Source organism: Sinocyclocheilus anshuiensis, unplaced genomic scaffold (assembly GCF_001515605.1).
Source record: "Sinocyclocheilus anshuiensis isolate Anshui unplaced genomic scaffold, SAMN03320099.WGS_v1.1 scaffold18, whole genome shotgun sequence".
NCBI lineage: Eukaryota > Metazoa > Chordata > Actinopteri > Cypriniformes > Cyprinidae > Sinocyclocheilus > Sinocyclocheilus anshuiensis.
In genome coordinates this window covers 266300-281080 of record NW_015546047.1, presented here as the reverse complement: position 1 = coordinate 281080, position 14781 = coordinate 266300, and the positions used below count along the sequence as shown (strand labels likewise).

Here is a 14781-nt window from a genome sequence, read left to right as displayed (position 1 = left end):
AACGATTAATCGCGATTAATCGCATCCAAAATAAAAGTTTTTGTTTACATAATATATGTATGTGTACTGTGTATATTTTTTATGTATATATAAATACACACACATACAGTATATATTTTGAAAATATTTACATTTATATACATTTCTATATTTATATTCTTATATTTTATATTATATATATAAATATACTTAATATATAAACATAATATATTTTTCTTAAATATATACATGCATGTGTTTGTATTTATACATAATAAATATACACAGCATACACGCATATATTATGTAAATGAAAACTTTTATTTTGGATGCGATTAATCGTTTGACACCACTAAAATAAATGTTCAGTTTATTTATTATATAGTCTATAGTATTATATAGAGGTTGGTAACATTTTTTTTTTTGCATTTATTTTATCAGAAATACAGTGAACATCAATATTATGAAATATCATATTTTCTATTTTAACATGTTTTAAAATGTATTTTATTCATGTGGATAGCAAAGCTATTTTCAGCCATTACTCCAGTCTTCAGTGCGGCATGTTCCTTCAGAAATTATTCTAGTATGCTGATTTAGTGCTCAAGTAACATTATCACAGTTGAAAACCGTTGTACTGCATAATACTTTTGTGGAAACCATCATACACATTTTCAAGATGCTTTGATAAATAGGAAGTTGTAAAGAACAGCATCTCTCTATAAAAAATGTAATGATGGAAAAGGCTTTTCTGTCACTTTTGATCAATTTAATGCACCCTGACCTCAAAACAAATGATTGGTAGTGTGTACATACAATACTTAGGCTAATCTGAATATATGTCTTTATCTCCTTCTGTCAATGACATACCAGTATATTCCAATTGCATTGTATCACTGTATCAAAGTGGAGCTTTATTTATAGCCCATATAATTTCAGCTGTGAAGTTAATTGGCTTTGTCTAATATGTGTCTCAATTTAATTCAGTCCCCGAGCCTCCTCAGATCATCAGGGACATGGAGCCCTTGTCTGTTGAGGCTGGCAAACCTGCACGTTTCTCTGTGGAAGTGACAGGAATTCCTCAGCCTCAGGTATCCTGGTATAAGAACTCTCAGGCACTATCTTCTGGGTTCAAGTGTAAGTTCCTGAGGGAGAGAAATGAGCACACATTGCTGCTTATCGAAGTCTTCCCAGAGGATGCAGCTCAGTACACCTGTGAAGCCAAGAATGACTATGGAGTAGCCACAAGCTCTGCTTCACTTAATGTGGAAGGTGAGATCATTATCAAACTGTTGTTTAAAACCAGTATTAGGTACTAGTTTTACATTCTTTCATATTACCAACAGTTTAACACAAACATGATTTTTGCGAACAGTTTCAGAAGTGGTTTCTCCAGACACGGTGGCTCCAGTTTCTCCACCAGTAATTATTACCTCATTGCAAAATACCTCTGCTGAAGAGGGAGAATCAGCCAGATTCCAGTGCCGTGTCTCTGGAGATGGTAAGGCTCAACCCTGTGAATTAAACAATTGTGGAAAATAGAATATATTTAAAATTTTTAATAAGCATGTATATGTTTTTGTGAAGTTACCAAGCTTTTGTTTGATTTATGCAGATCTGAAGATTACCTGGTACTTCAGAGATAAGGAAATTGTGCAGTCTGACAACTTCAGAATCTCTCAGTTTGATGATAGCTGCCAGCTTGAGATCTCCAGAGCATATGTTGCAGATGCAGGAGAATACACATGTGTTGCACGCAATTCTGGGGGAATGGTCTCTTGCTCTGCTGTTTTGAACGTCAATGGTATGTGCAAACTTTTAGGGTCCTTCTCTCCAGACAATGCCATCTTTTTCTTGTTGAACAACCAGATTTCTTTCTTTTTTTCTTTCTTTCTTTAGTTTTTTTAGCATGTTCCATTGCTTAATGCGGGTTTTAGATGTCATGCATGATCAGGTCATTAACTTGAAATACACTTTGGACAAACTGTTTCTCATAGGGATTTCATTATCATTATGGATTTCACGAGACAGGTGTTTAGTTCCACTACCATCTATGATCTTACCAAGACCAGGACCCCATGATTCACTGTGCATGTCAAAGGCATTGTTTTTCATCAATATTTATAGATCATTCAAGCACAATGTAGGAGAAGTGTTAACAGATACAAACTGCCTCGCCTCTCTTTCATTATTGAGAGAACTAACCACAGACCATTAATAACCAAGCTATATTTTTCAATGAATGGTTTTCCCTCACAGCAAATCCATATAAATAACATTTTGAATGGAAGGCGCATTTTGCTTTTCATCATCCTAATGAATTGTGAAAACTCCTCTATAAAATTCTGCCATCTTTCACTACCTTTCCCCTACAGTAATAATCTATTATTTTTCAAATTAAATGGCATTTTGACATTTATAAATGTCTAATGTTATTTTTTTTATCGCTCAGATCTCAGTGTGAGAACAGTAGGTAGGCAAAGTGTTTCGAGCACTGGATTGACTCATTCGGAGATGGTCTCCTCCCAGACCATGAGTGAGACTTATTCTTCCACTATGCAAACTTTTGAAAGTGTCTCTATGGTGATGATGTCCACAACGTCTGTTAAAAGCATTGAGGTCCAACAAGTTACCTCTGTGGAAGAATATTCTACAAGCCCCACTCTGACCCTGAAAATGAATGATGTCATTGTCAGCCTGGGTGATGTGGCTCAGTTCAACTGTTCCTTCAGTGGACAACCATTTACTGAAATTATCTGGGATCATAATGGAAGGACAATAACAAATACAGAAAGGGTGCAGTATGTACATCAAGGCGGGCTCATTTCTCTCATCATACTCAATGTCCATCTTGGGGACCAGGGAAGTTACTGCTGTACTGTTAAAAATAGAAAAGGTGAAATTCGAACGTCTGCACAGCTCACAGTGGAAGGTGGTTATAGATTTCGTTTTGTCCTTGATGCTCATTTCATCCCATCTGCTTCCTGCTGGTGTTTTGTTATTCTAAAATATGTTTCATGTGATTATAACCAACTTAAATGTTTTATTCAATTTACAATGTAATATCCCATGTAATCAATTTTAATACTTTAAATGGTTTAATCCTTCACATGCTTGGCCTAACATCATCCTCCATCTTACTAACCTTTTTGTTCTTATCAACGCTAAAATATCTTGTTGAATTACTGAATAATCCCTAATAAATTTCCCTAACTTTATTCTCACTCAGCTAAAGAAGCGAACCCCGAAGAAACCCTCGTACCCTCCAATTCTATCAGTAAATCTTCTAAAACTGAAAATGAGTCAAGTAAAAAGGCCACTGACCAAGAAAAGCAGGAGTCCTTACAGAATGTTGGAGCCCTGACAACAAAGTGGCAGATAAGCCGACATTACTATCCTGATGTTATCCCTTTGTTGGAGCGTGACATTTATGATGCAATTCAGCCAGACTTTCTTGTGAAGCTGTCCCCAGAATTCCTTGCCAAACAAAGAGAGAGTGTTTCTCTTTATTATGTAATCAAAGGAAGCCCCTCTCCATTCGTTCTATGGCTACACAACCAGTTGAATGTTGAAGAGCCAAGGTCATACTCCTTGAAACATGATGGGCCCTTGTGCTGCTTAAATATAAAGAATATTGGTTCTGAGCAAGGGGGCACACATTCTTGCAAAGTTATCAGTGCTGCAGGAGACAAAACATGCAGCACTCATCTCAGAGTGAAGATGTTGTAAAGCCTAGAGAAGAGGTTCCTGCCCGAATACATCTTCACTCAGTGCAGTCGAAAACCACTTTATGTAAAGAAGGGTTACTTTCAGTCGAAAAGCCAGATGAACAGAAAGCCATCCAGAGACGAGAAAAAAAACGTAAATTGGTAGCCACTAAAGAAGACCGTGTAGAACTAATTTCGGATTATGCCAAAGGTCTTGATGTGATGGTAGAAGGTCTTAAGATTGAGCACAAAACAGAACCCAGACCCTTGAGTGTTCTTCAGGTAGTCTCACAGACTGTTCCGCTTTCGAAGGAAAGGCCTCTGGTCAGTGAAGTCAAGCCGCATAGTGCAATTGTGCAGAAAGAGGATTGGTGGAATAACATGCATGCAGCATCTGTGTCAGAATCTCATTCAATAGAAGAGGGTCTCACAGACAGTTTCAAAGCAGTTGAGAAATTCACTTGCGAGACAGATGTAGAAACGAAAGTACTGGTTCAGTCTCTTCATGTAGAAGAAAAAGCCATATCAATAGAAACTTGTGTTTCTCTTGAAGCTGCAGAGCAAGACTTTGCAGTTCAGATTCAAGAAGGTCAGTCTGTAAGGCAGTCAGTACTCATGGAGGAAAAACATACTCTGACAGGTGAAATGTCTCAGGGATTTACTAGATCAGAGGCAACTAAAATAAACATTACAACTCAGCCACTCGAACCTCTTTTAGTAAGTGAATCGCAGGAAAGCAAAACTCTTCCAAAGGAACTTACCTTTGTAATTCCTGTACCGAAATCACACAGCTTGGACATCAAACAACAGTTGGAAATGACACTTCGATGTGCTGTGGCTTGTGAGCAGTCTTTGCTTTTGGCAGATGTAGTGAAAAAGTTAGAAGTCGTAGAAGTAAAGGAGGTCAAGGTGCGTATGGAACCGAAATACATGATGTTGACTTACCTTATAACAACAGCTGGTCCACCCATAGAAATTACAATTGCCTTCGAAGGTGAATATGCCCAGACAGCAACTCTTAAAAATGAGCTTCATGCAGCTTTCTACTCTGTTTAATCAGGAGAAACCAGTCTTGACCTCTGAACAGTCAAACATCTTAAAACTTGATAGACCTGAGAGATTGCAGGTTAGCAAAGCCACTCCATATCCATTGTCCTCGGCAGTTTTAACAGAAAATGTTGAAGTGTTTGCAACACCCAAAATGCAGTCTGCTGCTCTGCAAACAGAAGCTGAAGTCTCTTTCCAGTCTGCAATATCTCAAACGAAAACTGCTATCCAGGAGTCAAGGCACCATGTGACTCAGAAGACTGTTGAATCCAAAATGGACATTTATAGTTTCGCTGAGACTGAACACAGGGAAATTAAAACTGTTTCAGCTGAACATTATGAGAGAGTTGTCTGTGTTTCAGATATTACAGTTGATGCCCCTCACAGGAAAGTCACTGTGGAAGAGCCTATGGATGTTCTTATTCAAGAAGACAAACGAGAGGTTTTAACAGAGGACGTTTTGACTAAGCATTTGACAGAAAAGCTCTTTTTTGAAATACCATTAAAAGACATTACTGCAGAGGAGAATTCCAAGGTTACATTGTCTGTGAGAGTAAAAGGTGTAAAAAGTGTTAACTGGCTTTCCAATGGAGTATTGATCAAATCTGGCAAAGAGTTCAAATGTTTAAAGGATCATGACTCTTACACACTAGTAATCAACAAAGTTATCAAGATGAAACATGAAGGTGAATATACCTGTGAGGCTGTGAGTGAAGCTGGCAAGATATCATCATCATCATCAAGGCTCACTGTTGTCTCAAGAGGTTGGACTGTGTGGATTTTGTCAGCTTACAAGAGATAGATAATTCTTAACAATTCAACTCAGACCATCACTAATTAACTAGTAGGCATCTGCTACATCATCTTCCTATTAGTTCACCATTTCTTTAAGAATTCTTTTCAAAAATACATTTTGTGTGCTAAACATCTTTCCACCCTCTTTCAAAATAATGGCACATTTTTCATCTTCTTCTGAGTTCTTCAAGCATGACCATGTCATGTGTGACTCTTCATCACCCTAACGCTAATGCTCACATCACTTTTTTCATGTCATCCCAGGATTACTGTTATCCCTTCCTTTCCATTTGATATGTCACTCAAATCAGTTGTCATAATGTTGCCAATGTAATAATGTTTTGTATTTTTTCTCCTTGCACGTTTCAGAGCCTCCAGTTTTCAAGAAGAAGATTTGTGACATGCAGAGCAACATCGGCAGCCCAGTGAAGTTTGAATGTGAAATTGAAGAGACACTAAATGTGACCTTTAAGTGGTTCAAGTCTGGCTCAGAGATTAGACAGAGTGACAAATTCAGGATCATCAGCAGGCAAAGTACATCATCTCTAGAGCTCCTCAACCCAACAAAGGATGACGTTGGTGAATACAGCTGTCGCGCTTCAAACAAGCACGGTAGTGACACCTGTTCTGCTAACCTGAACTTCACTGGTGAGTAGCTGGTTTTGAATTTATAAGCTTTGCTTTAGCTGCTGGCAACTCTTTAACAAAGGTTACTGATTTTCAAGGTTTGTGTTTTTTTTTTTTCATCCTTTACATCCAATCTGCATTCTTCTGTATGACAGAGTTGTGTACGTTTTGTAATGTTATATAAATAAATATATGTTGCATCTTATATTGTGTGTAGTGATTATGAAATTGCTGAAGACAGAAATGTCAAATCTTTTAAGCTCTTCCTCTTAATGTTATTCCTTATATTCTCTCTTTTTTTAATTAATACAATTAATCCTCCTGGGATCAGTGCTACCTGTCTTTGTAACCATGTCTGAACCAGAGACTTGGAAATTTATGGGATAGTTTTATGATCTTTCCTAAATATTTTTTTCCATATTAATTTTACTAAAATGAGTACAAATGCTCATTTTTTGAGTCTTTTCTGATTCAGTTCAGATATATTGTACAGATATTATATACAGGTTACAAAATGTTATTGAATTGATTCCATTTCAAAAATGGATATTCAATTGTCTATTGAGTGCATATTGTATTATAATTTTGGGAATTCATCTATTTCAATCATGTGACGTTTTCCAACTCATCCACCATGTTTATGACCATCAGTGGGGGAAAAAAAAACTTGATCACTGAATTTGACCTTTATCAATCCCAGAAGCACAGACCATATCCAATTCAACTCTGTATAGCTGTGCTCTCTGTATGCTGGAGCTATTATATATATATATAAATGTTCTGTCAATGATTGTTAGATGTTGTTGGGTCTGTGCTAACTTGAGATCTGTAAAAATGTGTTCTGGAATCTGGGTATAGATCAAATCCAGTAATTGATGTTTTTTTCTTGGTATCACTGTTCATGTGTTTTTATATTGACTGCCGTAACTTCTCTCTGTGGGTGGTCATAAATAAGAAGGATGAGCAGAAAAAATCACATGTCTGAAACCAACACTATGATTAAGGACGCAAGGAAGATTCATAACATAGTTGGCTTTCAAAAATGGCAAGACTAATCTCGAAGATAGTGAAAGATATTGCTTTGCTTGTAAGGTAGGGACAAAACCACTTTTCTTTGGTGACAAGTCCTTTTTAGAAAACGTGACCCAAGTGATAAATGTTCTATGTTAGCTGATTTATGATGTGCTTTAGTGTATGTGTGAGTATGTGTATGGTGTACGGATGATAAAAATGCTGCGGGTTATTCAGCACTTACCACCTACCCACAAAAGTATTTCCACACACCTTGCATTTCTTAGAATTGTGATGGTTTGTTTATGACTTGTCAAGGTCTTTGGTTAAATGGTTAAAGCAGGCATATCTGTACAACCACGCTGCAATAATGTGCACTTATCTGTACAAATGCACTATATAAAGGAGGCATAGTGAGGGATGGCCCCCCAACAAATAATATATATTTTTCTATTAGACAGTGGAAATGAAGCTGGTCTAGTGTACCATTACTAGGTCGGCTATGAAAGGTTGTTATGCTTATTGTTACCAAAACGATCAATACTATTGAGTTCATGACGCTGAAATCCATTTAATTTTTATTCTCAGAATCCCCACCCATCACTAAAGAATTACCAATGCTGGATGTAGTGAAGGTGACCGGTGCTTTATTTGGGAGTGAGCTCATTGGTACTGCCCCGTTTGAAATCAACTTGTTGAAGAATAAGAGACATGCTAATTCTGACAAAACCATTTTTGAAGATTTAATTGAATATTTGGATACACGTGCATTTGAAAGTTCAGATGTTGGGGAGTACCAATGTTGCCTATCAAACGAAGTTGGAAAAATCACCTCAAAATCAATTGCTATGATAAGAGGTTAGTATGCTTGAGAAAGACAAGAAAAGAATAATACCTGCAGGTTCCCAGCACTAACAGGTGTGTTACTAACAGGCAGCGCGGGCTACAATGGCTAGCTAAAACTGTTAACAACGCTTTCAAAATTAAGCAGTTGCTGTTGCCATTACTTATATGATTCAGTTCTAATCTTTCAAGGTTGACCTGCAATATCAACATTTTTAAAAGACTTTAATCAAAAAGAAAAACACCAGTGCAATACAATTAAAGGTAAAAGTACAGTACAACTTCTACAATTTCTGACTTTTTACATAGCTTTATATCGTATCAGGAAATGCTGATCACTCATACAACCTGCAAGTTCATTCTTGAGAACACAAACACACCAAATAATCTAAATAACTCTCACTGGTTTTATTAAACATTTTTTTCTATGTTCAGAAAATTGATGATCAAGAACTGACTGCATTAAGGTTTTTATTTTTTCACTGGATTATATGGGATTATTCTCTTCACTTCTTGATTGTTCTTCTGGCTTTGAATTTCCAAAAAGGCCGGTTGGTTTCCATACACCGATTCTTTGTCATAGAATCCACTCTTTACATACCTTACGATGAGACTGTGCGTTGGTATTGAATTATGCAGGAATAATTGGTTATTCCACTTCTCTTGTTGTTAAAAGTTGGCAAAAGGATGCAGGATCTTGAGATAGTTGAACATGTTTTTTGCACTCTTTTAGATTGGACTGTGTTTTGCACACCTTTTCTATATTGGACAAAAATGCATTCTGCATTTTGAAGATCAAAGAAAAAATGATTTTGAAGATCAAATCTTATATTTTTTGATTCATGTCTGCTGTTGTCGAGTGATACAGTGCCTTCACATATCCCGTGTTTGTTATGTAATTGTAACTAAGGTTGTTTGGTTTAAGTTAGTTTTCTCTTCATCCGGATGTATTTGCCCTGCTTCATCTTCATCTTGTTGTGGATGTCAGAAACTATGGATTTTTTTACTGGTTAAAGAATAATGAATCTCTTGACAATGGTTGCTAGTAAAATTGAATGCAAAACATCACTCTTGGAAAATGGTAAAGAAACAATGAACAAACTCTGCATCTTCTTAAAATCTTCTTATTCGAATCGGAACCACATGCCTTTCTGAAGAATATACCCAATTTCTTTGAAAAGGTGGTGAAATGGAAGAGGTTCAAGAGAAGTCTTGTGTTTGGAAGAAACTGAAAAGCGAGAGCAACTGCAACATTCTTCAAAAAGGACACATTCCATTCCATGTTCAGTCATTCTTTAAAGGATGAACGAGTGAAGGATGGCATACAATTTGTGACATTTTTACTGGAATACTGAAATTTATTGTTTCTTGGATTCTGCAATGAAATAACCAGTCTAATAACTCTTGTTGGTCCTCAGTGTTTTACCTCTTACATGGAATGCAGAATTATGTAACAATGAAATGGCTGAGTAATGGAAAACACATTTTTCCTTTTTTTTTTTTTTTTATAAAACTATTTTTGCAGATAATTCCGCTGTCTTGCAATACCTACATGAACAATACAGATACGGATGTCAGTATTATTGCAAAATTGTGTAATTCTTTAAATCAGATGCTGTTTACTGTGTTCTATATGGATTTCAGTTATTACTGCTATATTTAAATAACTTGGACTCTTAGAACTTAGACAGACCTGGAAATGACTCTTCTCTAATATTTAGGCCTATATATATTTTCCTGGACTAAAGCTTTTCAATCCTCTTCACCTCAGAGCCTGCCCGCTTTGTGAAGAAGTTGACAGACTTATCTATTCCAATGAGCAAAAAACTAAGGCTTGAATGCACATTTACCGGAGCTCCAAAAATGTTTATCACTTGGTACAAGGATGGCAAACAGCTCTATGCTTCATATCGATACAACACCAAAGTTACATCAAACTCCTGTATCCTGGAGTGTCTGCATGAGTGCAACAATGAGACTACAGGAAGATACTCGTGTGAAGTTTCAAACGTTTATGGGACGGATATATGTCATGCACAAGTAGTAGCAGTTACAGGTTTGTAATTTTTACTTGTCTCTTGCCTGCCCATTTTTCAAAGTTCCATACCCATGGATTTTGCCCATGGATATAAATGAATAGTTTGGTTGGTGTTGCAGCTTTGGACCGCATGTCACCTGGAATGGTGTAATTTTTGTTCATCACATTATTTTTTTTTTAAACATTGTTAAATTATTCCGTTTTCAGTTAAATAATTTCTCAGTTTAAATGAGATATATCAGTAATTAAAACGCACAACTGGAAATGACACTTCTCTAATATGTAGGCCTATGTATATTTTCTTGGAGTAAAGCTTTTCAATCCTCTTCAACTCAGAACCTGCCCACTTTGTGAAGAAGTTGACGGATCTCTCTATTCCAATGAGCAAAAAACTAAGGCTTGAATGTACGTTCACTGGAGCTCCAAAAATGTTTGTCACTTGGTACAAGGATGGCAAACAGCTCTATGCTTCATATCGATACAACACCAAAGTTACATCAAACTCCTGTATCCTGGAGTGTCTGCATGAGTGCAACAATGAGACTACAGGAAGATACTCGTGTGAAGTTTCAAACGTTTATGGGACGGATATATGTCATGCACAAGTAGTAGCAGTTACAGGTTTGTAATTTTTACTCGTCTCTTGCCTGCCCATTTTTCAAAGTTCCATACCCATGGATTTTGCTGATGGACATAAAAGGAATAGTTTGGTTGGTTTTGCAGCTTTGGACCGCATGTCACCTGGAATGGTGTAATTTTTGTTCATCAAAGTTTTTTTTTTTAAACATTGTTAAATTATTCAATTTTCAGTTAAATAATTTCTCAGTTTAAATGAAAGATATCAGTAATTAAAAACGCACAACTGGAAATGATACTTCTCTAATATGTAGGCCTACGGTATATATATTTTCATGGAGTAAAGCTTTTCAATCCTCTTCAACTCAGAACCTGCCCGCTTTGTGAAGAAGTTGATGGATCTCTCTATTCCAATGAGCAAAAAACTAAGGCTTGAATGCACATTTACCGGAGCTCCAAAAATGTTTATCACTTGGTACAAGGATGGCAAACAGCTCTATGCTTCATATCGATACAACACCAAAGTTACATCAAATTCCTGTATCCTGGAGTGTCTGCATGAGTGCAACAATGAGACTACAGGAAGATACTCGTGTGATGTTTCAAACGTTTATGGGACAGATATATGTCATGCACAAGTAGTAGCAGTTACAGGTTTGTAATTTTTACTCGTCTTGCCTGTCCAATTTTCAAAGTTCCATACCCATGGATTTTGCCCATGGATATAAAAGGAATAGATTGGTTTTGCATCTTTGGACCGCATGTCACCTGGAATGGTGTAATATTCTGTTAATTATGAAGTTTTTTTTTTTTATACCATTATTAAAATATTCAATTTGGGCTTCTTAGTTTAAGTTTAGTTTAGTGAAAGATTCCAGTAACTATAAACGCAGAACTGGAATAGGCACTTCTCTAATATAAAGGCCTATATATATTTTCCTGGACTAAAGCTTTTAAGTCCTCTTCACCTCAGAACCTGCCTGCTTTGTGAAGAAGTTGACAGATCTCTTTATTCCAATAAACAAAAAACTAAGACTTGAATGCACATTTACTGGAGCTTCAAAAATGTCTGTCACTTGGTACAAGGATGGCAAACAGCTCTGTGCTTCATATTGATGCAACACCAAAGTTACATCAAATTTCTGTATTCTGGAGTGTCTGCATGAGTGCAGCAATGAGACTACAGGAAAATACTCATGTGAAGTTTCAAACATTTATGGAATGGATACAAGTCATGCACAAGTAGTGGCAGTTACAAGTTTGTAATTTGCACTGGACTCTTGCCTGCCTGTCTCCCAAAGTTCCATACCCATGGATATAAAGAAATAGTTTGATATTGCAGCGTTGAACCGCATTTCACCTGGAATGGTGAAATCATGTTTTTTTTTTGGTCATCATGTTTTTTTTTGGTTTTTGGTTTTTGGTTTGCAACAATATGATGTGCTGCTGTGACATTTTGCACGTTCATTGAAGTGGCTCACGCATCTTAAATTAAGTCTATTTTGTTCTATATCAAGGATGCGATGGGAGCGCAGGCATGTTTTTGAGTGCTTGTTGTTGTGGGATATTGATCAACTTGAGTTTGCATCTGCAAGTTTCCTGAGGCACGCTTGGAAGATACTGCATACTTCAACAGACTTGAAGAGTTGTTTCTAAAGTACAATCCGCATGTTTTAAAGGTTGATATGTTGCCTGTTTGTATAGTTCTTGTCGTTTTTAAGACAATCATTTAAATGGATCTGATGATGTTCTTCTTAGAGCCTGCCCGCTTTGTGAAGAAGTTGACAGACATGGCTATCCCACTCAGTCAGAAACTGAGACTTCAGTGTACATTCACTGGAGCACCGAAAATGTTTGTCACATGGTACAAAGATGGAAAGCAACTGTACGCCTCATACAGATACAACACAAGGATCATTGACAACACTTGCGTCTTGGAATGCCTCCACGAATCTAACAATGAAACACCCGGAAAATACTCTTGTGAAGTATCAAATTCCTTTGGCACTGATATCTGTCATGCCAATATAACTACAGTTACAGGTTCGTATGCCATCCTAGTTGACGTATTTACAGATATTTTTAATGTTTAGGCAGACATTGCTTAAAAATAATTTCGTTAATTTCTTGTTCTCAGAACCTGCCCGTTTTGAACAGAAGCTTAAGGACAAAAAAGTTGCCATGAGCAAAAAACTGAAGCTTGAGAGCACATTTACTGGAGCTCCTAAAATCTTTGTCACCTGGTACAAGGACGGCAAACAAATATATGCCTCTTACAGATACAATACTCAAGTTGTTGGAAACACCTGCACTCTAGAATGTCTACATGAATGCACAAAAGACACTCCTGGTATATACTCCTGTGAGGTGTCCAATTCTTATGGAAGTGATATCTGTCATGCTGAAGTGACCACCGTTTCTGGTTAGTACGCCTTTAAAGGCTCTTTATCCCAAAATTAGTGTTGGATGGAATTCTAGTTGATTCTCTAATCGAAGCCAGTGATTTGCAAGCATATTGATGATGCTCATCCAATATTGTTCCTCTTAGGACCTGCTCATTTTGTGAAGAAGCTCACAAACCAGACTGTTCAGTGGGGACAAAAGTTGAGACTTGAATGCTCCTTCACAGGAATTGAAAAACTGTTTGTCACATGGTACAAGGATTACAAACAGGTCTATGCTTCATATAGATGCAACACAAAAGTAATTGGAAACACTTGCATTTTGAAATATCTCCATGAGTGTGATGAGGATACTCCTGGAAAATATTCTTGTGAGGTTACAAATGAAGATGGATCAGATATTTGTCATGCGCTGGTCACCTTTGCGACAGGTTAGTTAACTGTAATTTGAGTGAATTTGCAGATCATCCAACATTTCCATTCTTTCCATACGTTCCAATGCACCCCGTTTCTTTAATCTCAAAAGAGATCATCTTTCTCTAGATAAACTGCTAGAATTCAACATGAAACACTGCCAGCATTTACAAAGGAAATATCATTACAAATAAAAAGAAAAGCAACTAGAGTATTTTATAGAAAAAAAAAACAGTAAATAAGCTCAAACTTAAAATTCAATGTAGAGTACACACAAGGCAAGGCAAGGCAAGGCAAGTTTATTTATATCTCCTGGAAAATATTCTTGTGAGGTTACAAATGAAGATGGATCAGATATTTGTCATGCGCTGGTCACCTTTGCGACAGGTTAGTTAACTGTAATTTGAGTGAATTTGCAGATCATCCAACATTTCCATTCTTTCCATACGTTCCAATGCACCCCGTTTCTTTAATCTCAAAAGAGATCATCTTTCTCTAGATAAACTGCTAGAATTCAACATGAAACACTGCCAGCATTTACAAAGGAAATATCATTACAAATAAAAAGAAAAGCAACTAGAGTATTTTATAGAAAAAAAAAACCGTAAATAAGCTCAAACTTAAAATTCAATGTAGAGTACACAAGGCAAGGCAAGTTTATTTATATAGCACATTTCATACACAATGGTAATTCAAAGTGCTTTATATAAAAGAAATGAAAAAAAAATAAAATAAATAATCACAATAATAAAACAAGGAATTTAAAACTATGAAAATTATTTACAAATTGATTTAAAGGGGTCATATGATGCTGCTAAAAAGAACATTATTTTGTGTATTTGGTGTAATGAAATGTGTTTATGCGGTTTAAAGTTTAAAAAACACATTATTTTCCACATACTGTACATTATTGTTTCTCCTCTATGCCCCGCCTTTTTGAAACGCGTCGATTTTTACAAAGCTCATCGGTCTGAAAAAGCGAGGTGCGTTGTGATTGGCCGAATATCTCAAGCGTGAGACGGAAATGTTACGCCCCTAACCATACTGTTGATGCCGTGTCCCGGCCGGAGCGACGAGACAAAAACATTAAAACCCATTACAAACGAGGCATTTGTTGCATCCAGTGGGGACATAATTACTGATTATAATGACTTATACTGTTTTTTTTACGCGTTGCATTGCATCGCATTTGTGATCAGATAAATGACAAACAACAAGTGCTACTCTACACTGCCCAAAAAACTCACTTTAAATATAAAAAATATAAAAACTCTTTAAATATAAAAAACGTACTTACAGTCTTTGAGTCAGAACAGCCGGCATTGTAGTCTACTCTTCCAGG

General features: G+C 36.5%; 1 protein-coding gene across 1 annotated transcript in view; it reads left to right on the top strand.

Moving 5' to 3' along the window:
* Window positions 1-14781, top strand: part of LOC107698997 (titin-like) — a 137585-nt gene that overhangs the window by 16656 nt on the left and 106148 nt on the right. Inside the window, 14 exon segments of the mRNA XM_016500136.1 lie at window positions 967-1251; window positions 1355-1480; window positions 1595-1783; window positions 2432-2911; window positions 3209-3696; window positions 3699-4738; window positions 4740-5497; window positions 5898-6176; window positions 9775-10065; window positions 10384-10668; window positions 10993-11277; window positions 12382-12666; window positions 12761-13045; window positions 13172-13456. Coding sequence (XP_016355622.1) covers window positions 967-1251; window positions 1355-1480; window positions 1595-1783; window positions 2432-2911; window positions 3209-3696; window positions 3699-4738; window positions 4740-5497; window positions 5898-6176; window positions 9775-10065; window positions 10384-10668; window positions 10993-11277; window positions 12382-12666; window positions 12761-13045; window positions 13172-13456 — 5361 coding nt within the window.